Source organism: Copidosoma floridanum, unplaced genomic scaffold (assembly GCF_036245765.1).
Source record: "Copidosoma floridanum isolate Cflo_tuat_1 unplaced genomic scaffold, Cflo_Japanese_pri ptg000022l, whole genome shotgun sequence".
Lineage (NCBI taxonomy): Eukaryota > Metazoa > Arthropoda > Insecta > Hymenoptera > Encyrtidae > Copidosoma > Copidosoma floridanum.
The window spans coordinates 6,101,864-6,128,667 of NW_028321899.1; the positions used below are offsets into that span (position 1 = coordinate 6,101,864).

Genomic DNA, 26,804 nt, shown 5'->3' on the forward strand with positions numbered 1-26,804 from the left:
AATGAAAATAAGATGTGCATTATCGGCAACAAGATTGCGACAAAGTCTTTTTTATTTTTGTTTTTATAATGTTGAATGAAGGATAAACTCTTGAAGTACATGGATTCTCATACCTGAAGTAGCCAAACTTGCTCCAATCCATCGTCCAACAAACATAGGCATAGAAGCGCTTCGATTGTTGGCTTGCTGTGTAAGCATTCGAATCTGAAAGACGATGTTGGTTGATGTACTCAAGGTGACTCGGGGATACTAGATCATATTATTATTTTGAGATTAGCAGCGTCGCTCGTAGCGTAAAACTTGCGTAGCTGTTCAAATTAAATGTACAAGAGGATTCCAGACTGTATCAAAATTACGCGTAAATAATACCGATAAAATTGCGACCTAATAACATTTATGTCGCTGACAACTGAGCGTACCAATTGACAAATTTGTAAAGTTGTAATTGGTTTGTACTTTCAATTAATAATTGTGACCTGAATAAATTAAAGTTGATAAATTATATTCAAGCACATTTCGCATCGATTTTTTCTTTACCTGTAACCTGTTTGGATCCTTCGTGTCAACCAAAAAATTCCTCGCTCCTTTAAAGCGATGAAATCAAAAATAGCGCCTTGTATACTTAAGATATTTTTACAATAAAGAATTGTATTTAATAGTTTCATTTTTTATTCGTTTTCTCTTTATTTACATAAATACTTTAATATATTAATAAATACACATTGACACTTAATCTTTCGTTCAAAATAGTTCAATCTGTGTTCTGAAGACAGTAAGATAATATGAAACATTACTACAATGGTTGATAATTATTAACATGCTATTGATATTCTTTATTTTCTCTTTCATGAACTCTATTGTAATGCCTTTTTAATACATCTTTTCTTAAAAATTTCTTCTACAATGTTTACAAATTTTATTTTGTATTTATTTAAAATTCATTGTGCTCCGGGTTATGTACGTGTAAATGATGCCATGGATGTATTGCTTTTTCAAATTTTCGGTCACATGTAAGCCAACGTATAATTTTAACGTTCGTATGCTGCCTTACGTGGCGTACGTTGTATTTTTTTAAAACTATATTGTATACACTACATTCAAAAAATTTATCCATTTTACGCCGACAATGAAAGTGCATTAAAACAGTAGAAAAATCTTGTGAGGGGTAGTGCGGGGTGGTGAGACGGCCGCTATAGAGTACTTGCACAGTGAGCCAAAGAAAAAACGAGAAAGATCCTATGTAAAATAATCTCATGCAGTTGTAAAGTGTGTAAAAGAGAGGGAGAGAAAGAGAGAGCTCAAGCCAGTGCACAGAGAGGGGGAGCAGAGGCAATGCATAGGAGGGACTAGTTATCAGTCTCCTTTGTTCTCTCATTCTCTTACGATTTTTAATATTGCTTTTTCATAGCGTTACATTGTTTCTTAACTAGATCTCCACGTCAAACCCGGCGTAAGGACTGATAATGAATTGATAAAATGTACTATAGAGAAAAAAGAATTGTTATGTTTCATGTTTCATTCACGTACAGGTATTTGTATGGTTTCTTAAAATTATTAAAATTATCTTTCTGAATTAAAAGTATAATACCAGTTAGTTATCCTGTAGACTTAAAAATTATTTAGCTTTTTCAGACTTTTTTTCATTAATAATACAAGAATTTTCACAGTTTTTTTTTGGTTGTTTACCAATACATCTCAAGTTATTCCTTTGCTCCTACCTTTATTCTTTATAACCATTGATGAGAGCCCTAAAAATTCCATCTACTTTCTCACAGTAATGTTGCTATGTATATAACATTATTATTTTGTTTGTTGCATCTTAAAAATGTTGTTAATTAATGTCTTTTCTATCTTCAAAAACCATTGTCAAGTTTTACTTTTTTTTAAAATGATAACACTGGTCCTACATTGTTTAAAAAATTTTTAATGCCTATATTGAATTTTATTTGATGTGACTACTTTGCTAAATATGTCACTCTTGTTCACTTCAAGTGATTTTTTGTTTCCAAATTAATATTTTTGCATGATTTGTCTGTCATTTATAATTTGCAGTTCCAAGATATAGAATTATTATTTGACGATAAAAAAGTCCTCTATTCATTATCTTTTTCTTTTTTATGACTTTGAAGCTCTGAATTTTCTGATCACTTGAAATGCGATCTAACAAAGTACAAGAAAGCGTGTTGTTTGGTTTTACTTTTTATTTAATTAAAAAATTTCTAGTCTACTATAGTATAAAACGTCAATTTAGAGATAGTATGTTACTGGGCTTCCTCTTCTTTTTAATAATATATAATCCACTTTTTGGGTGCCATTGCCCTAGCCATTTAGTACGATTTAACCTTTACGTTAAATTTCTTCACTATTGACGACCATGAATATTATTCACTGCATGATTGATTATTCTTCCTCTCTAGATTTCTATTGAAGCATTTACAAAGTTATTTAATCTTATTTCACACCGTGAGAACATCCAATAATCTAAACTTTTCTTGTATTTAAAAGATCTTTAGTTTCTATAATACTGATATCTCCAGGTCTGGACGTTCATCACATATACCGTTTTCTGTATGATCTTCCTGAAATTTTAAAGAATCTTTGTAATGATGTTAAAAAGTCGCGTATAAAAATTAAAAACGTTTCAGGACACCGTTTTTTACTTTTAGATATCAAACGTTAAAAAAAGTTTAATTTAACAACTAGCCTTATGAAGGAGTCACATAAAAATCGAATTTATAAGAAAGTGGTATGCGGAATTTGATGAATTTTTTTGTATAACACAATAACAGAAGACTAATACTATACAATGTTGACTTTAAAGAGAGATCGACACGTTATTTTTTCAATTAAAATAAAAGAAACAGGCTTAGCTTCATGTATACCAGTATACTCGTTTATGCAAAACAGTGGCCAGTGCTGCCGCATGTACACTCCCCCTGCATAACTCCCCAGTTTTTTCTATACTAACTGTGATGAACGTTTTTGAAATGCCACTGTTATACACTGACTTTACATTTGCATCTTCTTTGTAACCTATAAGTAATATTTGTACAAAACTACTCCAAAATTTTTAATGAACATAATGTATTTTTTAAATAAAAATTTTTTTGCTTATCTAAGGGAGTGTCCTGATTCTCTCCTTTTTCTTTATTGTCTTTCACCACTGTTTACTCATATTGCTATTTTTTACTAACCAATAAATCTCTGCCATCACCTCTGACAAACTTCACTTTCATCTTGACCTTGTAGAAATTATAATAAAGCGTGCTTTCCATTAAATTTTTAATTTATGATACTTACTGACTAACAGTACGTTTAATTGCAAAATGTTCTTTGTTTCCATTGTGAACTAACTGTTTATAGTTTTTTACTTTTTTCTATTATAAAAACTTCAATCATTTTGTCAAAAATCTTAGACCCTCACAGCATACATTTGTTTTTTAGTATTAGCTTTCTATCCCGTTTACCTATAAACTTGAATGCATAAACACTACTTTTTTTGTTTAATTGACATATTTACTACTTCTAATTTTTTCTTAGAAATCGATCCACGCATATACAGAAATTCTAGTTCAGCAATATATCTGAATACTGGCTTCAGTACAAAAAGGTTTGCTAGTGAGTTTGCAATACAACTTGTTCAGACTACAGATAGTATACTTATGTACATACCATATATCTTATATCTGTAACAACCACCAGCACCACCTTTTTACCACTTTCTACCTTATAAGAACTATTCTTATCACTTTTTTAATGATTTAATTAGCTTCAGAGTCTAATATAGATTTCTCTACTGCTTTTTTTTTAATTCCTACTTTTTGAGCCATAATATCTAATTTTCTCCTTTGAACGCAACCTTTTTCTGCCCAATTTTCTAAATTTTAGTTTTTATGACTTAAATTGTACACACGGCAGTCTTTTTTGGGATCCCGTTCAAAATCTAAGCTGGTATACAGCAAGCCAGTGTCATCCTTATAGTTCAGTAAGTAAGTTTACAGTTTGAGTATAGGTGGCAAGTAAAATCAATGAGAGAAAGAGATCAAAAGAGTTGACGGGTTGTGTACTGAGTGTAGTAAGAGTACCTGTATTTTTATACGTGCAATAAATACCGTAGATAGTCGCTACATGTATTCAGGAGATGTAACGTACAGAGAATAAACCCTTTTATCTTCTGTTAAGAATGATTCGTTGTTCCTATCTACCTACATGCAGCAAAACCCCTTGGAGGAAAGAAGTTTAGATAAGAAAGACAAGAATCAGTAAGTTATGTTTCTTAATTTTGTGTGCGAGACATTTGAATGGCCCTAATCCAAGAACTTGATAGTCTACGTAACAGTTGTTATGTACATAGTAGCAAGCAATTTTCTGCTAATATGATATTCTCACGCACGCATTGACTTATTGTGTGTATGGTGCGTCCTTGTGGCTCCATATACGTGTGAACCTTCTGAGCCAAGAAAGTTTACTTAACTTACTTTTATACTATATTTGAACCCAATAAAAATGTAACAATCTATTTTTAATTCATTTCTCATGAATTTAGTTAGTTGATACACTTAGATTTATACTCACATAGAAAATATGCGCTGTTTCGATACACCACAGAGATCAACGTGCCTCTGACTGTTTACTTTCATAAATTCTAAGTGTAATGGAGTAACTTTTTGTTCTCAGTTTACATGTTACTGCTTCTTCATAAAAATAGCGTTCAAAGTAATTAATTACATTGATTTAAACTTAGTGTCAAATAATGAAGAAAGGATGACAGAACAGACTATTTTTAACGTTTTTTTTTTTTTTTTTTTTTGCTTGCTTGAACGTAATAGACTGATGAAAGTATAAAAGTAGTATTCTAATGAAAAGGATCACGTAAAATATGTACAAAGCTATGTACTAAAAATATGTTTTTTAGTTATTTAACTGGGTGTAAAAATAAAGTATTAAGCACTAAGTATGGATACGAACCCGTAGGCACAAGCAGATCTACATTCACCGCTTTGAAGTTGTAGCTCATCTTGACATGAGGTACAGTTCAATCTAGAAACGCAAGTCTTACAAGTATGTAAGCAGGGTACACAAATTGGTCTTGAATTTCTGACATCTGAATAATATCCAACATCACATTGGTTAACGCAACGATTACTCTGCAAAAGTAATGGACTTCGACATGTAATGCATGAATCATCAGAAGAGCTAAAACAGCTCTCACATGTTAAATGGCATTGCTTGCAAACGTTGTTATCGTTAAAATAAAACTTTTTACATTGATTACTGGAGCTAACAGTACAAATACCCCTATCGTTGAGACTCCAACCTGATTGACAAACTGTGCAAGTTAATGGTGTGCAGTTTTCACAACCACTAGGACAAGACACACATTCTCGTCGTTTATTATCTGCATTGTAGCCAAGTGGACACGATTGTCTACATTCACCTGTAAAAAAGTCATGGAAAATGAATTAATGTCTTACTTTAAACAGCAATTTATCAAAGATTGCTTTTTTATGTTAGCAAAACATAACTTAATGTAATTGAAAGAAGTAATGCTTTATTTTAGGAACATCCTGATTTATCGTAGAAGATAAAATAAGAGGATACATTCTGATAAAACAGGCATTTTCATTAGATAAGCTTTAGTTGACAAGAAAACCACGATTATATAATGTCATAAAATAAAAATATGTGACAAAATAGATTTAGAACTACCCATAAGATTAAAATTTAGTGACTCTAGATGAAATATAGAATTGCAAAAAAAGGCGTACGTGGAGGTAATTGGTAACTTCAAACCTTTATTCCATAAAAAACTGTCTGAAATTTCAAAATGTAATATTACGGTACTAGTCTCAGGTGATTGCGATCACACCTGTACGTCAGTTCGCACAAGCATTAGCCATAACTTTTCGCTCGTGTGGCGTATACAATTTATTGACGTGATTCGTCCAAGAAACTCGACTTAGAGCTATCTACTGTTACTGTGTAAGGATCTCGACATACATACGCACTTACACAAGTGTGCGATAGCACTGCGCACGGGCTGCCAGTCTCATGTGGAAATAAAGGTCTTTAGAGTCACAAAAGATAGTTCTAAAAGGAGGTGCTTGTTTAATCGAAAATTTTTTTTTATCATAGCTATAATCAGAATAACAGTAAATACCAATTGAAATAAGATAAAAACAAAGAATACTTACGATTATCATTTTAGGAAATAATATTCAAAAAATGTGATTTAAAAAAAAGGAAAAGAAATTACAGGTTGTTAGGAAAATTCCAGTTTCAATTCATCAGATACAAAATTGAAAATGAGCTGATTCGCAACGGAAGCGGATGAAAAAAAATTGGATTAAGAACTTAAGTACAATTGATTAAAGGCTTGAATCCAGTAAACATCGCAGTATGTGGGTCAAAACAAACAAATCTATATTTCATGATCGCGTACTTCTTACCAAAGTTCAGCATACAATAATAATGGTATCAAAAAACAATTGACGAACTCTTACTTAGTAATATAAATGAAAAAGTTTGGTAGTGACTAAGTAACTTTACTCATTTTGTAAGGTATTTATATAATTAGGTACATGTTTAAAGCAAAATATGGGAAATAATAGAAAGCAAACGTCTTGGCAGTTTGTGGTTCTAAAATCATAAGCAATGCCTACTCATGTACTACAGATAATTAACACATATGGTTAGTTCTACAAACAGTTGAATAATAGAAAAGTAACAGTGTCAAAAAAGTATTGCTAAATATAAATTGTGCATGATTAAAATTTTTGTTTGTGGAAATCGGTATATACAAATACAAATATGTCATATAAAATATTTGATTGTAAGTAACAAAAGTTTGTAAATAAGAGCTTTAAGAAAGTGAAAATAACTGCATAATAGTACTAATAGCATGGTACGACAAAAAAAAAATTCATCTTCCTTGGAGACATTATCCTTTGGCTTGATAAATTTTTAAAAAGGTTATTAGCTATTGCATCATGAATACTTTAAAAACTAGGACTTTATACTCTCTCAGCACCCTAAATGCACCAGTGAACAGAGCACACATTCAAGAGAGGTGTGAAATAAATATAATTAACACTTCGCTCTTATTTTAATAACAATGAAAAATATAATAATTTATTGTAAGATCAAAAAAAATACAAAGGAGAAAAATTATGAGTTTAATAATTATAGTAATATTAGTAGCACTTGATTATATAATACACAAGTAAACTCAGATAACCAAATAGTCAAATGTACAAAATTTTGAGTCCACACGATACTGCTAGTATTAATAACACACAGCTATATACACTTGAGTGTATGTGTAATACTAAACTTCACTTAAAACAATCACCTTCCTTCTGAGCTTATCTGTTGAGTTAACCAAGTTTCTGTGCCACGAATACTCGCCACTAATACTACTGATGCACATCTCTCTAAGCTGCACAACAAAAGTAGTGCAATTAGTACGTACAAATCAGAGCAGGGGTGTTACGAGTTTCTCGTGCATAAGTCCTCTTCTCACATATACACGGCACCACTGTGAAAGGTATTATTGACCTTTGAATTATACTACTTAATAAACTAGCGTATTGAATTACTCACTCTGCAAGCTGCAGACAATAATGTTATATTAACATGAATGAGTTTTACTTTGCTCACTGCAACGATGTTGAAGATAAAAGCAAGTGAACAAAGAGCTTACACGTGGTACAAAGAGAGAAATGGCTGACCAAGATGCCTTTATTCGATTGATGTCTAGGGTCAACTGAACTGCAGCGCATGTGTCTAGTAGCCAACGCAAGAGGACACACATACAATCACTCACATACGCATGACAGACAACACAAACTTGGCCACACACTTCCAACACACATAAGAAGAGAGTATGCGCGTGCAACTTACTGCCAGTGTACAATATACACGCACACTGACTATGACTGCCATTTATACTTTTCCAACACTTGTCATGTAGAATAACTTTAAATTTTTCTTTTTAATGACATTCAAGTATATTTTTTATGTAAATGTGACATATAATTTTAAAGTAAAAATTACATCAGAACCGTGTATAAATATATTATTACAAAACGTAGTCTAAGCAATCATATTAAAAAATACTTCGTTGGAAATGTATAAGTGATTATGTATAAATAGTTTAAAATGATTTTTTTAGTTATTCTAACATAATGTAACATAATTTTTGCTAATACTACATGTATGTACATTTAATTTTTTAACCAAATTGTATAATAGTAATAACAATTCGTCCTTATTTTTATTATTAATTAGTGAATAATCAATTTATAAAATTACTCAAAAAACGTTGTTCTAAATAACTAAAAAATTATTTACTACCTAAAAATAAAAAATTTTGATTAATAATCTGTTTTTAAGCAATATCTTTAGTGTACGAAATATTCTCTCTTTGTATTGAAACGAAAATCTTATCTTTAGTTTTGCATCTTAACAGAAATACGTATGATTAATCGTAACAAAATACATTTTATTCAAGTATAAACCCATATTCCCGAGACATTTACATTGAGACCTTTTTGTATCTAATGCAAATAGTTTTCTGTGTAAATTAAAAAGGCATTGATCGAGTAATTGCAGTATCTGATGTGATTCTTGGAATAAAAACTTTACTGCAAATTTCTTTTTCATGAAATCATACAACATAAGTATAACAACATCAACTGAATAATTACTAAAATCAATAAACGTATTAAAACATAACTTATCCAATATTTTTTTTAAGAAATATTAAAATTTTTCATTTTCTTTTCCCCAACTTTCAGTTATAATTTAAAAAATTGTTAATTACTAGAACAAATTTTGTACTGTTATTTTGAAACTTAAAATAAAACCTGTAAAAATTACACTTAAAGAGTTTTATCTATTGTAACAATTGAGAGGCAGTATTTTTCTGATTAGAAAAGTTTGACGAAAATCTACTCTTGAAATAATATATTTATTTTATAAATGTGCTCGTGTATTACGTAAATCTTATACTGTTCTGCCAACTATTTTGAAGGCTTTTCTAAAAATCATTGGAGCTTTACTTTAAATGATACATTTTACTAATTTCTTATTATTTCTTATGAATCCTATGACTCGTCACACATTTTAAAAGTAGTACTGATGATATACAAGTCTTATGCTCACATATTAAGAAAATTTCTGTACATTATAAAACAAAATAACAAGTTATTATCGTATGTAAATAAGTTTTTTCTAATATTCTAGATAAGACCATTTTCGAGAAAAATTTTGCTGCTTTGTTTGCAAATGGTAAGAAATATTTATTTTAATCGTTATTCAAAGTCATTTACATTTAGTTCAACATTTCTTTACTGAAAATGATTTCTTTAACTGTTTATTTTTTTGTATCTTTAATTCACTCTGGTGTTAGTAAATTGGAATATTTACGTAATGTATTTTCTGGCTTTAAGATTTGATTAATATATCAAACATCAAATTTATATTTATGTTTAAAAAAATCTTCTGTAAAAAAAAAAATTTCATTTCATACTGTATTACCTTTATTACTTTTCAAAATAACAAACAATGTAATAAATTGTTTTAATTGATTAGAAGACTTTAACAGTAATTGTTTCTTTGATAATACTATTGATTTCAGAATTATCAAAATAAAAACTCAGTTAACCACATAATTAAGGTGGTTCTTCACGATGATGCCGTATCAAAGCGACACGGGACCCTGTGGTTTTATAATTTTCGATAAGCGTATTATTTGCAACATAAAATATGTTGTACTGGCACTTGACTATAATATCATTGCATTTACATACCAATAAACAAGCTTATAAAGTCAGAGTAAGAGTTATAAAAAAATTTTTTTTTGACGCAAGGTTCTGAAAATGGCATGTACGCTCCTACTTAAGCAGACGTTGCCGCCGATTTCTGCATGTACCTATATATACAATCTTCGAGCGTCGTCTGCCGCACAAACGTAACCCCTTCACTTTTGTTTTTACTATCCGATGTATCTCTTATCAGTCAGTGAAATAGTTAAATAATTGTAATCGTACAAAATAGTGATGCCACCTAAATATCCTGCCCGCTGTACGAGCGGGAAAATGAAAGGAAAATTTGTTAAAAAGAAAGTACAATTAAGGCGAGATAAAATATTGGCATCGGCGGCTAAAAAACGAGCTCTACAAGCTGCAGCTTGTGTAAGTATTATTAATTCTACAATTACCACGAATGTAAAGGAAGCTTACTTTTAAAACATTTTAACTCATTTTAAATACTCGTAGGATGACACAAATGTGTCTCGTATAATCGGAAAGGCAAGGCATGTTGTTGAAATCAAAACATTGGCCTCTCAGTTGTGGTGTAAAGATTGTTCGATTCCTTAATCATTGTTGAATGTGGAGGAAGAGAGAAAAATTGGGTTGGCCAGCCTATTCAGAGTCAGATGTACGAAGTGCAATATTATAAAAACAGTTCACACTAATGAACGTATCAGTGGAAGTTCGTTGACGTATGAAGTTAATGTTAAATTAGCCTTTGGTAAGGAATTGTACATAAAACATATGTACAGTAATGTTTAAAATACAAGATCTAAACGAATGTAAAAAATTTGCAGGTATGATCGATGCTGGTGTTGGAGATACGCATGTAAATAAAATTTTATCAGCTATAGACGTAACAAGTCCTGCTCCAGCAACCACAAAAAGGTGCGAAAGAATAGTTGGTCGTGCAATAGAAGAAGTGGCAGAAGAGTCGTGCATTGAAGCCATTCGATTAGAAAAACAACTTACTTTAGAGAACGAACCAGAGCAGAATTTGTAAGATTTAACAACTACCCAGCAGTTGTGATTCGAATAACTTGTTTTTTTGTTTAAGATTTTTGTTAGTGATTTCTGATTAATTTTTTAACAAGATGATTTATACACTATTTTTATTCAATTTCTTATCTACCAATTTTACATTTTTATTTTTACAACTACAAATAATCAATATACACAATTATATGTAAAAAAATAATTTTGTATATTTAAATACAATATTAAAAGGATAATGAACCTCATTTTAATTTTCATGCTCAACTGTTCCAATCTCTTTAATCCTTCATTTTTTGTTATGCAGAGTGAATGGGAAACCTCGAAACGATCACGATCCTTTTCCTCCAGTTTTTTTAAAGGCGTCATATGACACCAGGTGGCAAAAACGAGGGACAAGCCGATCTTACAATAGTTTGAGTGGTAAAGGAGTTATAGGAAAACCCAAGCTTTTTTTGAAATTGATTTCCAACTAGTTTTTAAAATACAAAAATAATAATATTCAAGGTCATGGAACAGCCATCGGATTTTTTTCGGGAAAAGTGATTGCTTTTGCAGTAAGGTGCAAGGATTGTCGTCTCTGCAAGATTTGACATCCCAAAGAAGATCATGATTGCAGAAATAATTATGAAGGGTCTGCTAAATCTATGGAAGCAGACATGGCAGTTCAAATATTTACTGACAATAATTTATTTAAACAAGAGAATGTTGAAGTAAGGACATTAATCGGTGATGATGATAGCTGCACAATAGCATCTGTTAGAAGAAAAGCAAATTATGAAGTGGAGAAATGGTCCGATTTTAATCATGTGAAAAAAAATTTCACCAGTCATCTGTATAGTCTAAAATTATCACCAAGCCTCATTAGTTACTTTGGTAAAAGCTTTTCAATAGCCATTAAACAAAATAAGGGGGACGCCAAAAAAATTGCACAGGCTTTGAAAGCAATAGTTCCCCATGCTTATGGTGATCACACTCTCTGTGGAGCTTCGTGCGAGGGTAATATGGATAAACAATATACCCATAAATATCTACCCAAAGGAAAGCCGTTGACAGATGCAGATTTGAAAGTAAAAGTAAGTGAGCTTATAAATCGTTATGCCTCCAAGTCGCAAAAAATTTCAGAGGGTGGTTCAACTCAGGCTAACGAATCTATTAATCAAATCATCTCAACGAAATGCCCAAAAGCCAGGCATTATGCAGCATCAGAGTCATTGACTTTTCGTGTGAGCGCTGCTATTTGCCAGAAAAATATGGGCTGTCAATATTCCAGTTCGGTTTTCCAAAAAATAGGCCTTAGACAGAGCACCGGAAGTTCCTTGTCAAGACAAAAAAAAGATGTGTTGCGACAAATAAAGTCAGTGCGTTCAAAAACTACTACGATAAAACGTAGGAGACGAACTCTCAAAAATCTACGAGCTTCTAAAAATGCATCCTATGACAGAAAAGAGGGCATCACTTATGAAAGTGGTTTTGCATCGACAGATGTTTCAAGTCTTATCTCTACTGACACAGTTTTCACGCAAGAAAAAGCCGATTTAACATCTTGCAAGATAATACTCTACGATTTGGAAACTACTGGCTTATCTCACCTAGATGATATTGTCCAAGTAAGTATACTCATGGTAATTATAGTGTATTCCAATGTACTTGAAATGGAAAACTGATTCTTTATTTCAGATTTCAGCTGCTTCGTTTGCAGAGGACAATGATTTCAACTCGTATATTATACCATCCAGGCCATTTACAAAGGCAGCAACACAGATAACAGGACTTCATATTTCGGAAGGTGAATTACACTTATACGAGCATCGTGTGACTGCTGTGTCTGCCAAGGTCGCTTGTCAAAGATTCGTAGAATACCTGCAGGGTTTCAAGTGTCCTATTATTTTACTCGCTCACAATGGATTCTCGTACGTTATTTTCAGGCTTATAAATTATTTTTTTTATTTATGTAATTAACTAATAAATTATAATCTTTCACGAAGGTTTGATAACCCAAGAATTATCAGATTCATGCACCAATGTTCGCTGTACACAGAATTTAGCAGTTGCGTGAAAGGGTTTGCGGACTCGTTGCAAATTTTTAAATGTACTCTGCAAGACAGAAAAAAGCAGAAAGGTAAATTTACTCTTGGAGCTTTGTTAGGGGACATTGTACCAGAGTACAAACCACAAGCACTCCAAAATGCTCTCGAGGATGTCCAGGCTCTGAAAAAACTTCTTCAAGTTGTGTTCAAGACAAAAATTGAAATTAAACATTTTGCAAAAAGCATGTGTCAAATTAACGAGGAAAGACAATTAAAAATAACAATGGATCTCAATAAATCGACTTTATTGAGGTACAAAGATACATTATCATCAAGAATAATAAATAAACTGTCAAAGGTAGGAATCACTCATGAGGTTATGCAACAGGCTTTCGACAAAAATAAAAGAGAAGGTTTACGTGTCCTGTTTACTGAAAATGTTGAAGGGAAACCGAGAGTCACAAAAAATCTTGCAGTTATAGAAAAAGTATACAATTTCTTTGAAAATAAATAGTGCTACAAATGGCCATATTATTAAATTAAACATTATGTTGCATGATATTTCAATTATTTTATTTATATAAGTACTTACTTTTATTATTTATGAGTTATCAATATATTCAGAACTAAATATTGATATGCTTCTTGTTATGATTACCTTATGTACGTTTTTAACACAAAAATAAACTCTAATTTTCATTTTCAACAAATATTAATCATAAAATAATTTTACTGATTGTCTTATTGCCATATTAGTAAGTGAGTCATTTTAAATTTGCGCGCGCGATCCGAGCGTCTGCTCGTTTACACGGCAGACATTTCGCTCTCGCTGATCAATAACTGATTACGTTTACGATTAAATATCGTTTACTATTTCCCTAATAAGCCCATACTTTTGTTATATTACTAGAAAGCTGAAAAGTTCTTCTTTCACTACAAACTTTTTCTATTCCGATCTTAAGTCTACTTTACGAGATATTACATGATATCGTCGTATGGAAAAGTAACCTACATAAGAATACATGTTAAAAGTGCATTTTTTGACTGACTTGTTTTCAAAAATTTGCCTGATAAAGGGACTTGAAATTTTAAGAGAAGATGCCTTATAACTTTAATAACAATCCCTCCAAGTTTCCCTGAAAGTTTAAGTAAATGGGTTAGGTGAAGAACCACCTTAATAGAAAATATGCTTACTGTATACTACTGTAAACGCTGTGAGTATAGGTTTTTACTGAAATTTTTTTTTTAATGTATAAAATATCAAATAATTTTGCAACTGTTACGTTTCAGCTTCTAAATGAAAGGCGCAGTTTGTTGATTTATTGTACGAATAAATAATTTAATTTTTGTTCGTCAGAAACCATCCGTCAGCCAGAAGGCCTTATTGGCTTATACTTTCAGTAGGCTTTACTTTTAAATCATTGACTTGGCGTTGTGGTAAATGGTTTTACCAACATGCATGGAATGGTGTAAGCGTATTTTACGCCTAACTGACGTTGACCTACTGTATGAATATTTGCCCAATGTGATGCATTAGTAATTTATTTTTTACTTTGTATTTAATTTATTAATTAAATCTAAAATTTTTTATCACCAACTGTTATTCGTAATCTTGAATCAACAAGTTCAGAAAAAAAATTTAATCAATAATTAAGTTAAGTCTTTTTTAATGATATAATAAATTTAATAAGCAGAGAATATTCACATTTTACAAAAATACAAATTATAAACTCGTTGATTCACATTTACAACACACAAACAAATTTTAATTGTTCTTAACTTGAATTTCATCTATGACCATTGGTTAGCCACTGCTTCCACGCAAGCAGTTGCAATATCTCACAAGGGTGACCGATGCGATGGTTCTAATCCTACATGCGGGAACTCGCGGGGATAATGATAATTAGGCTAATGCTTCTAATATCAGAACCCTAGTCAATGGTCCTTTTTTTCTTGTTACACTTTATTTCAGTTTTTAAGTGAGTCGACGCAGTAAAATTTTTTTGTAATTTTAAGCTGGAAAAAATCCAACATCCCGATATGTATAATTAAGTAAGCCAATGCTAAATCTTAGATTTTTATAAATGCTAGTAAAAAATTTACGAATTACTTTTTACTGTAAACAGTAGTCTCGGTTTTTCGTCTTTTATTATTAGACTAAGTCTTACGTTTGTTTGAAATGCACGCTTGTATCCACTGCTTTATTACCGAATAGAGTCTTACACTCGTTTCAAAGACGCAACCAAATTAACTCTCTCACGCTCACAGGTACTTTACCTAAATACTTTTGAATGACACGAACACATTGATCGGATTAATAGTTTTTGAAAACTGCAGCTAAATGCAAAAAAAAATACTTTGGGCAAAACAGCCTAAAAAAAGTTGTTTACGACATTAGATGCAATTTTTTGTGGGATCATATTCTTTAATACTTACTCTATAACTAACAAAAGCATCAAATTTTTTTCCAGTGTAGAAGTTGTTAAAAAAATTATTAACCATATGGATATTTTTTTAGCATGGCAGCATGGCAGGAAAGGGGCAATGAGCCACTGCAGCCACCGATAGACAGGCCACGTTCACTTTCCAACGCTCAGCTCCAGTGTTACCAAACGAGTACGTTCAGACAGCAAACTCTCTGAGTAATAACAATATCTCGGGAACGAATAACCAACTTCCACACTGCAAAACATTTAATACTTAAGTAAGTTGTAGAGTAAGTATTCAAGAATATGATCCTGCAAAAAAATTGCATCAAACGCTGTAAACAACTATGTTTAAGCTGATTTGCCAAAGTACCATTTTTTGCATTTATCTGCGGTTTGCAAAAACTGTCCATCCAATTTTACTGAAATTTGGTATGGTTATTTAAGATTACTAAAGCTACACCTCTGCTGAATGTAAGCTCTTAGTGTTTAAGCAAAAGAGAGTTATTAGTTTTTGAATATTGGCTCAAAAAACGAGATTTTTTGCATTTTGTGAGGAAACCACTGGACCAATCGGAATAAACTAGAGCTTATTTTGTTTGTTTTTTTGTCACGCATACTTATATTCATTAAATAATTTTTTTTTTTTTTTAAGCTTATTACTCGTTTCCGACGCAAAAAGCCGTGTTTTACCATTTTTGCCATTTTTTTAGGCATTAGCGAAAAATGTTTTTTTTTTTATTTTATTGCAATCGATTGGCATTGTTTAATTCTCTACAACGTATTTTTTTCAAGTAAGTCCAAATTTCATGAAAAATTACCGACATTTAAGATTATTCGATCACACTATATGTATGATAAGCAAGACAGTTATTTCATTTCATACATTCTTTCATTTGTTATAATTTATTTTAAATAACATCATAGAAACATATATTTAGAATAAATTAAATAACTTTTTTTTTTTTTTTTACCACGTTACCGCGACAGCTCTTAGGCCAAGTCGCTGGGGCTACCTACTCACCACCCATTTGTGGCGGTGTATTACCGTACCCATTGACCAACCCTTTTACTGATGTTATAGCTAATCCATGGGCACAGGGCGGGTATCTTCGGTGAAACACCTTGCCAATTAAGCTGACACTCTCTGCACCAACGTTGCATCGGGTCTACTCGCCACTGTGTAGTCTTTCCTCGGAGAGGGCTCTTAATTTCAGGACGTCCACTCCTCACCGGTTAAGCCGGCGCTCTCTGTCGAAGCATCGGATCCAGGCTAATTAGCATCCCCAAAGAAGCCTGATCTTTCAAGGCCCACTCCTCGCCGATAAGGCCGGCGGTCCCTGCCTGGCGCATCGGATCTGTTAATCCCTACCTCCTAACACTGTTTCGCATTTACCCAGGCCCGAAAACCTGTGGGGCAAGGAAAAAATCCTGGAATTGCTTTGAAGGAAAATTCCACGGAAAAATTCGCCGAAAACAGCCGGGGTTACATAGGAACTTTTCCCGATGTGACAAAACAGTTTTTGAAAAAATCTGCATTCACTGGGAATCGAACCCACAACCCCTAGAAAAGCGTTGTATCAGTAACAAGAACGCTTACCAGTGAGCCAACGCCGCTCATAATACGTTGAATTACTTATTTATATTGAACCCTTAACCGATTTTCTGAAACTAAAGACAAACAAACCTTTAACTGAAATTGTGCAATTTTCTTACGTGTATTAAGATGAACTTTTCCTATGTAAGAAGAAAATTCGTGACGAAAAAAAAAATTCGAAGTATTTTTTCATTAAACGTACCAGTCAAAGTGCCAAATAAGAGAAACACTGGCTTTTACAACTAGGTGTGTATAGTAATAAATGTATGCGTTATTTATTGTTATAATATGTAAATAGATTAAATACTATGAATTCAATTTGAGGAAGGGACAGGGGAGTTCTGTCTCTTCGTAGTTTAACAATTTCTGTGCAGTGCCTCATAAAAATGGCAATAGCATAATTTTTCTTACATTTCTTAGATTAGTCAGAATGATTTCCATTTATCTAGTTGTTAGACTGATGTCACGGTAATACGTATTAACAGTAAAGTTTAATACATAGTGAGCAAAAAAATTTGGCACAACCAGATTTATACACCTACAAATAAATTATAATAAATACAGTATAATTTGGATTATAATAATAATATGAAGTGACAAATATTACAACCACTTATTATTTTTCTGTATAAAGTACACGTGCTTTCTCAACCAAATACCATACATGTAGTTTTTTACATAACCTTGTGAAAGGTGACTTATGCTGTGCTTACATGCTTGTAAGAAGTAATTTAATAACAATGGAAAGTTATGCGGACTTAGCTAGTTCCTATGTACAGTACAGTAAAGTACAGCGAGTATTTAAAAAAAAAACAAATCATATCATTAACACTCATAAAACTCAGTTTTAGCAAAAATCAAAGGATACAGAATTTCTCATCACACTTCCCCTTTTTAAAATGTCATCCTAACGTTTAAGATTATCATTGAAATGGATTATTATCATTAAAAAATAAAACATGAAGTCTTTGAATCAAATGAAAATAATAACGAGAAAATCTAACGCAGCCCCCAGTAGAAAGTAGTAACCTATTAAATAAATCTCTAAGTACATTGTATGTATTAAAAAAAAAAACAAATGTAATATTTAGAAGTTGGAAAGAACTTAAGATGTATCTAGAAACACAAAAATTTTAAGGCTTAACTATTTTTTAAACATTATGAAGAATTATTAACATTGCAAAGAAAAATAATAGATGCACTATTTTACTCTTCAAGAGATCCTTAACAATTATTTGTGATATTTAGAGGGGGCTGAAGAAGCTGAGTCAAGTCTTATCCTATTTCACGTTCAGAGTCTTCGTGATTACTACGACATTTTTTTCTGCTAAGAACAGTGTAGAATATTGCCACAAAACTAAAATAAAATAATTATCTGTGCTCTTCTACAGCAAATGGCTCAATTATGAGAGTGACCTTTTAAGAAACCAGGATGTGCTTTTACACATGAGAACGATTATGTGTACCAGCTGATAGATAGGTTCAGGTTCAAATAAAGGAAGATATTAGACAGAGGAAGCAAAAAGTGTAGCAGTTAGTCATATGCATAGAGAAAATTATGTATTACTTAAGTACGCAAATATAAGCAAAATTGCCTAATACCTTATGTGAATTTATATACGCTAATGGCATTTTTAAAGCCTAACCAGGTAGCTCTAAGATACAAGCACGTTTGCTGCTGCAGAAAATCGATTATCATAAAAAGTAGCACAAGAAAAAGAAGGCGCAAAGAGTGAAGGATATCAAGAAAATGATAGACAAAATATTCTTAAATCACGGAGAAAGAATTCTTATGCGGCAGAGCGCTAATACTTTGTACAGTGCCTGGACGTTAAGCTTCGAAAAAGAGTTGACAAACTAAACGTAATTGTTAATTTAACTGTGTTTGGTATATACAGGGACATTTAAAAGTACTAAAACAGCTGTAACTAGCGTGTAAACCAACGTACCCTGACTCGAAATTCGGGAAATAAGAGCCTTCAATAGTTTGTATTAAAATGAGGCCCGTTACGACTGTTCAATTTCAGCCCATTCAGAACTATTTTTTACTAGTGCCCATCAAGTACCCATAAAACGCCCGTTAAGTGCCCACTAAGTACTTTCAAAGTGACTGCCGATTACTCAGTGAGTACCTAGCAGCTTTTCGCCAAGCGTCCCCCAAGAGCCCGACAAAACCCCATCAAAAACTCGCCAAGTGAACGTCAAGTACCCATCAAATGTCTGTAAAGTGACAAGCCATGACCCTCCCCCCAATGACTTGGAAAAGACCTACTAAGTGCCCGTGAAGTAACAGCCACGTGTCTGTCAGGTACCCGGCAAGTTCCTAGCAAGGACTTAGCAAGTGCCTGTCAAGTGCCACCTAAGTAGGCGTCAAGTTTCTACTAATTGGAAGCAATCTTAATTCTTGTTTTGTCTTTTTGTCTTTGTCTTTGTGGTTGGCCTTGTGTCTCTTACTGCGATATCGGTATGCCATATTAAATCTATTTATTATGTGTTTTTAAACTTGTATACTCAAGAACTAATAATACGATACACCGTTGATTTTTACTGCTCTAACAGCATGGTATGCATTATATTGCAGAGCCAGGCAACGTCACCCTTACTCTCAGATGACAAGGTATCATTACACCATGCTGATGAGGATCTCCACAGCGGTTGGGACATGTGGAAAAAACCACAGAGGAACCCACGAAAAAGTGACGGAGCGTGGTCTTGAACTTGAGCCCTCCAGACGGAAGGCAAGCACTCTACCACTTAAGCCGCTGTGAGCTTAGATCTTGTTATGTGATGATTCTGTATTGTGTATTATGTCTAAATTTTATTAGGAGCCAAGTTAAACTAAGGTGAAGTTACGGTAAATAGGTATAGCTTGATACCATTCAAAGTTTCTGTTATTAGTGACTCTAGTTATCAGCAAACAATCTACTCCTGACTTAGCAGTAAACCTCTAGTCACTTTGATTGCTAAATCATCAAAAATTGAAATTTTTGTTGCGTTTTGACTAGTAATAGTTGCTAGTTATCCAACACAAAGTGAGTATTAAAATGTAAGTTAAAAGATAACATGTTTCATTGGGTAACAAAATTAAGGTTTTACACTGACGAAAGTTTCTTCTGTTGTGATAGAGATAAGTATTTATGACTTCACGCTGTGGAACAACATTAGCACGCCACCATTTCGTCACTGGAGCTGTACTACTAACTGTCACTGCTGTACTACTAATCGACAAGAATATCTTTGCTATGCACTTGTTTATTCACACAGCTTCATCAGCTCTGTAGCAGCCTGCACTACTAAAAAATCATTTCAAATGAGCCAAAATCGAACAATCTGGTAACGGACCTTATATAACAACAAATTGTTAAATTAAATGTTGATCAAAGAATTTAGAGTCAAGGTACGATGCTTACTGCGGCTGTTGAAGTGCTTTTAATTGCCACTGTGTGTGGAGAAGCAGCGTTGTTATAAAATAGTTTTTAGAAGTTCTCAGGGAACATGCACGTGTATGAGAGGTGGAGGCTACGGAGTCGATGGAAATATTCTCCACAATAAGGACTTTGTTGATCTTAAGCCACAGTTTTTGGTCCAAAATCGTAACTAGGGGGGGAGGAGGTGCCTTTATTTTTAGGGTGCTTTTTGCTTTCGTCCAATTGGCCAGGGTCTTCAAGACGACTGTAAAATTCGTTCTTCTCCACTTAAGAAGAACTTAGTGGAGAGTGGGGATTTCGAGATTGCTCGAAGTCTGCGTCGAAGAGTTTAGATCTGGATTTTTCTACATTGAACTTAGTCTTGATGTACTTTTCCTTCCCTATTGGCTTTGTAGTTGGAGATCTCGCAAAATGTTTTTTGTTGTTTCAATATCAAAGGGAGCTGCTTTTCTTCCAAAGTGGGAGGATTAAAAAAATTGAGAAGGTCACGATTGGCAAGTAACGGAGATGCAGGGCCTGATTCATTTATTGGTAGATTTGGTGTAGTGGGAAAGAATTTCACGGAGAGAGCTGCGATAGCGATGACTTTTTTCTCGTAAAATTTAAGTAGTGTCACAATTAGCAGGTCAAAATTATCCAGACAGAGTACTCGTTCACTTTACTTTCTAGGTACTAGATCCATTTCTGTTGATTAGCAAGTTCTTTTTCAACTGTGGTTGGCACTGTTGTATCCCAAAAGACCAGTCTGCATTTTCGCTGGCTATTCTATTGACGACAAAAGGGTCTCAGCTGTTCTTCTCTATGATTTGCTGATTTGTTAGCCAGCTGTTCAAGATACTGGATACTGGAGCGAAATAAGTGTTACTATTGACACTAGTATTAGTTTGGCTACACGGATATTGAGAATGGAGGAAATAGAGAATTGGCCCTTATAAGAACTAAACGAACTCAAGGCTAACTAGTAAGCGATGTGTAACAGCCATGCATAGAAAGGGTGTTTTCAGTATAAGTGCTAGAGCGGGACTAACACTCACATTTATAAGTACACTAAGCAAGTACTATTCAAAACACAATTTTTTGCTTTTGAGAATTGTTTAAATAGTTTTTCTTAAAACATACTACACTTATGTCTAATAATTTATCATACAAAAATAACTTTGAATTATGTGAAATAAACTTTTTTAGATTTTTTTTTAATGTATCCGACTTTCTGACTATTAGGACTACATTCTGGGCCAAAGTACAAGATATAAAAAAGTTTTGTTTCGAAAAGAACTACATGTTTCCTTGACTGCTTATAGGTATGAAGTGCAAACTGTTTCAGTGATAGTCATAATAGTAATTTTTTTTATTTTGTGAGGTATTCTTCAATTTTTGAGGCATTGAGCTAGGTTTCGAAAAATAAATAAAAATGTGAAATAGTTACATGTTTTCAACAACTGCAACTTTTTATTTAAAACCAAAAGTAAATTAATCTGACTTTTTAAGTAGTACTTATCAAATTTACTTCTTTAACTTTTAAATGTTTCCTTTTTGACAGTAAGAACATTAAAAAGCTTTTTTATTTGGTCCGTATAAGTCCTTAAAAATTGTAATTAATAAGATTTACATTTCAACTCGACATAACATAGATTAAGATCCTCAGAAATTACATGCAAAATACTGAATCTAATTTTTTTCGAGTTCCACTACCTGGGTGCTGGTAAATTTTTCCTCCGAAAAAATTTTCTGGACTTTAAGCCGTCAGGTTGTGGGAGTAAAATAAAGCTACAAACTTAAGTAAAACAAAATTTTTATTTTAAATTGAAACCTAATTAAGCATGATCTGAACAAAGTTTTTACTTTTAATTCAACAATTAACCTAAATCAACCGTACGTACATAAGAATTAATTGCAAAATGGCTCTACAAAGTCGTTTCGACACTGCGTACTTCAAGGCTTTCATCACAATTTTCGAGAAAAAAAGCCCCAAGAAAGTGCAAATAAGGTATAGAAATCAATAAAAGGATAAAACATATACTTCTTCGAAAACTGACAACAAAATCAAGGAGTTTCTTGAACACAATCGCAGCTTTAATAACATTTTTCCCCCCAGCAATGAATTCTATCCACACTAAAAATCTGTAAATGATCCCAAATGTGATCTTAAATTTAATTTGGACATCGAATCTGAATACTGCTAAGGGTACTTATATCAATAATTCTCATTGTCAGAAACAATGTCTACAGATGTTGATTTAACTGACAAATAAAACAGTTTTGCACGTAATAAAGAAACAAACGTAGAATAGTAGCACTGCTTTCCTGTCTGTGATGAATGGTCTTGTATATACAAATTCAGTTCAAGAAGATTTTTAAGTGCAGATTAATGTTAATTAAAACAACTTATAACAGTTACAACAGCATTTTTATACCAGGTTACCGTGACAGCTTACTAGCCTAGTCACGAGGACCATTTACTGAGCACCTGAGTATAAGGGTATCTTGCCACACCCATTACCCATGACTGTGACTGACACCTTACTGATTATACCATGGTACAGTGAAAATATATCTAGTAATACCGTTGTCACACCTTACCAGATAAGCTGGTACTCTTCACACATTTAGTGCATCGGGTCCGTTCATCACTTATCACTTTGTAGCCTTTCTCGGAGTAGACTCCTCGTCGCATGACGTCCACTTTTCACGGAAAAGATCAGCACTTCCTGCTTGGTGCCTGGCTTCAACTCCGCTAATCCTTGTCTACAGCCTTAACATTTTTGATATTTAACCATGCCTAAAGACATGTGGGACAAGGGGTAAGTACACTGAAAATAATTCCACAGAAAAGTTCACCCCAGATCAGCCAGAGCTTATAGAAACTTTTTCTAATGGAAGCAATTTTTGAACAACTCATCATTTACCAGGAATCAAACCTACAATCTCTCAAAAGATGATGTATCAGTACTAAGTACATTAAACACGGAGCCTACATCGCTCTTTTTGGCAGCAATGGGGGCACGATTATTTACAAAAGCTTTCGAAAACATATAACTTACTTTCAAAGAGTGAGGGAAAGACATTAAAACTTAAAAAAAATAGTTAATCAGTACGCACATAAAAGCCTAACAAAAAACAAAGTATCGTAAAAATACAAGAGATTCTTAAAACTTTCAAACAAAACAGCTGAAACTCATGCAAAAACTACGTTTTTTTTAAGTCTCGCGAATTATACTCTTTATTATGTTAAATGTATCATGTTAATTTCCATTTTGTTTTATCGATTCATCAGCAACCGGGTGAGATTGGTTGAAAGTTAATCAACCAGCATTGCTGCAAAAATGTTCGAAAAAGCGATTTTTGGTTTTGCTGCTGATGATCTTCATCGATATAAACTTAAACTTATAAGACACTGTGAATCGTTGGATTACCTTCATACTGAGTTGAAACAGTTAGATTATGGATCAGTACCATATAAAAATTCACTTTCATCCAAAGTAAAAGGTTGTTCGAGTAGGATGTCTTTCAGGTACATACATCCACTACAAAATAAATATCCCAATACCGCAGTAGGACTAAAGTAATTGCTTCTGTAGTGAGGGCCATAAGAGTTTTAAGTGCCTTCCTTTAAACATGTATTATATTTTTAATGCTTCTTATTCTAACGTATATCATGAAATTAAACATTTGAAAAGTAGCAAGATCAACAAAAAATAATAAGTTTCTTGCTGTGTGAAGGAACAGTTATTCTTTCAAAATAATGCCATCATAAAGTAAAGGTCTTCATTGCAATACGTAAATGAAAAAAAATTTTACTTAAGAAAATCAAATATTTTCAAAGTGATAAGATCAATTATTACATTTGTCAAGTTTATTGAGATGTTTAAGAGTTCTTATTTACTAAAAATAATTGTATGATAACATAAATGGTCTTATAGTACTGCCTGATTACATAAATAATTTTAGAAAACAAAATTAAAGGTCTAAAAAGAAAAGAGATCAATCAGAAATAGTCAAAATTGAAAAAAATCATTGAACATTTTAATTACCATGATTGCAATACTCAAGTTAGGTAATTATTTCATCACAGAGCCAAACATGTCAATATTTAAAAATATTATTATGTCAGTTATATATAACTTGCAAGGCTGGCTTTACACAGTTAAAAACTCTAAGGTTGTGTAAAAAAAGCCATGCCTGAGCCAAAAAGTAATGATAAATAATAATTAGAAGCAATTAAAAATTTTTTAAAAATTTTATGTATGTTCATATAAACTTACATAAGTCGATTACTCCACCGAAAATATAATATTTCATGTCCCAGCCAGTTGCAACGTAGTGCAAGAAGATATCGATCGGTAAACTTTTTAAAATAGTTAAGACACATTTTATGCTAAAGGAACAACAAAATTTAAATCATAAAAAAGAATTGCTTCAGTTTAAGCCACAAAAATAGACTAAAAAAATATATACAAGGGCTTGTGATCTCCTTGAAAATTAATAGTTTTGACGAAAAATAAACACAGATTTTTAAAATTTTTCTTCGGCATCACAGTAGGGAAAGAGGCACATTTTTTCGATGAATAAAATACCTCCGATTCTATCAAACTGACTGGAATAAAGCTTATGTTAAGATGAAAGTAAGAACATATAGATTACTGAAAATCAGCATTGGCCCCGATGGTCAAAAGTTTGCTGCCAACCGCAAACTTCAGAGCGCTTCTTTGTCAGCCCTACCAACGGCCAAGCTGTGAACTATCGCTGTGAAGTGTATATAGATATATTCAAATGTGTGCATCAGCAACAGTTCACAGGTGGGCCGGTGGTGGTGCTGATAAAGAAGCGGTTTGAAGGTTGCGGTTGGCAGCAAACTTTTAACCATCGTGGCCAACGCTGTTGAACATAAGTTCAAAGTGTAGATGACGTTACTAGCATTCAAAAAAAATGGCTGAATCAGCCATAATAAGCAAAACTTGGATAATAATTAAAGTGTATACACTTTCGATGATGCTTTTCTGACCAAAATTAATTAAAAATCACTTTATATGTTGCTACGTAGAATGAAAATTATATATAGGTCCATACAAAGTTAGTAAATTTAATGTGGCCGTAAAAAAGCCTCAAAATAATTTTTAAAAGGCAGAAAAAAGCATCGATACAAATAAAAAAACTCTTAGAAACTTAGGAACATTATAAATTCCAAAGTTAGTAAGAAAGATTTAAAAAAAAATTATAATGTAAAAGAAATGTGTGATAAAAAAAAATATCTTGTAAGTGAACATGTCAAAAAAGCTAATTGTTTCAACGAATGTATTTGTGAAATAGATGTAAATTTAGGTAAAAGTATATTGAAATAAATAACACATAGTTTAAAAACACCAAACAGCAACATAAACTCGACTCATGTAACTCCTGCAAATACTTTTGAAGTCCAAAAAATTATAAAGTAATTGGAAAATAAAAACGGAGGAATTGACAGAATGAATACAAAAGTTATTTAGTCATTATCTGAGAATATTAGTGATGTACTAGAGCACATTTTTATCATGTCCATTGATGAATTAATATGGTCTGATATATTAAAAATTGCTGATGTTATAACCTATTTATGAATCTGGATACAAAAAAGAAATGTCAGACTACCGTCCTGCATCGCTATTATCTAATATAGCAAAAACATTTAAAAAAATAATCCACAACACGTTCACACATTTTATATCTCACGATAATATCATTGCTAAAAATCGATATGGTTTTATCAAAGAAAAAGGATCTAAGGCAACGCTACATTATATAACTGATGTACTATATGATCACTTAGATAAGAGGAAAGCAATTGCAATAAATTTTATTAATTAAGTGACAGATTTAAATACCGTGAGTCATACTTTATTGCTTGACAAGTTATATAACTCGGGTGTAAGTAAAAATACGTTCAACTTAATAAAAAGATATCTTGACAATAGGTTTTTGTCTGTAAGAATGCAACAAGATCGAAGTGATATGAAGATCCAAAACTAATGTTTTGCGGTACCATAAAGAACAACATTAGGTCCTTTATTGCTTGTAATATATGTAAATGATCTTTCAATGGCTTTTTCTAACATCAGTATCATGTCTTATACCGACGATACTGCAATTATATCTGTTGGAGATTCTTGAAGTATACTCGAAAGTAATATGAAAAAATATTAGGCACAGACAGCTGATTGGCTGGCTCTAAATAAACTGTCATTTTATATAGATAAAACATTATTTATGACATTCGAAAACAACTGTGATAGCGTACCAGGGGTATTAAAATTACGATTAGGGATAAAAAAATAAAAAGGATTGCACATTGTAATTATTTGGGGTCTATCTTTAATTTTAGGTTTCTTCCTTTCTAATGTTTTTTTCGACATAAAATTTTTAATAACATTATTCAAATTAGCTGCTGATACATTCTTAGGTTTTATAGCTATCGTTCGGTGCTTTCTATCATTGTAGTCCGCCAATAACTTAGGTAAAATATTAATCCACTTAGAGCTTCC

General features: G+C 32.4%; 1 protein-coding gene across 2 annotated transcripts in view; it reads right to left on the minus strand.

The window, feature by feature from the left end:
- Window positions 1-26,804, minus strand: part of Fur2 (furin-like protease 2) — a 918,757-nt gene that overhangs the window by 159,069 nt on the left and 732,884 nt on the right. For both annotated transcript variants that reach the window (XM_089595005.1, XM_089595006.1), the window contains exon 13: window positions 4,969-5,437. In XM_089595005.1, coding sequence (XP_089451131.1) covers window positions 4,969-5,437 — 469 coding nt within the window. The remainder of the gene's footprint in view (window positions 1-4,968; window positions 5,438-26,804) is intronic.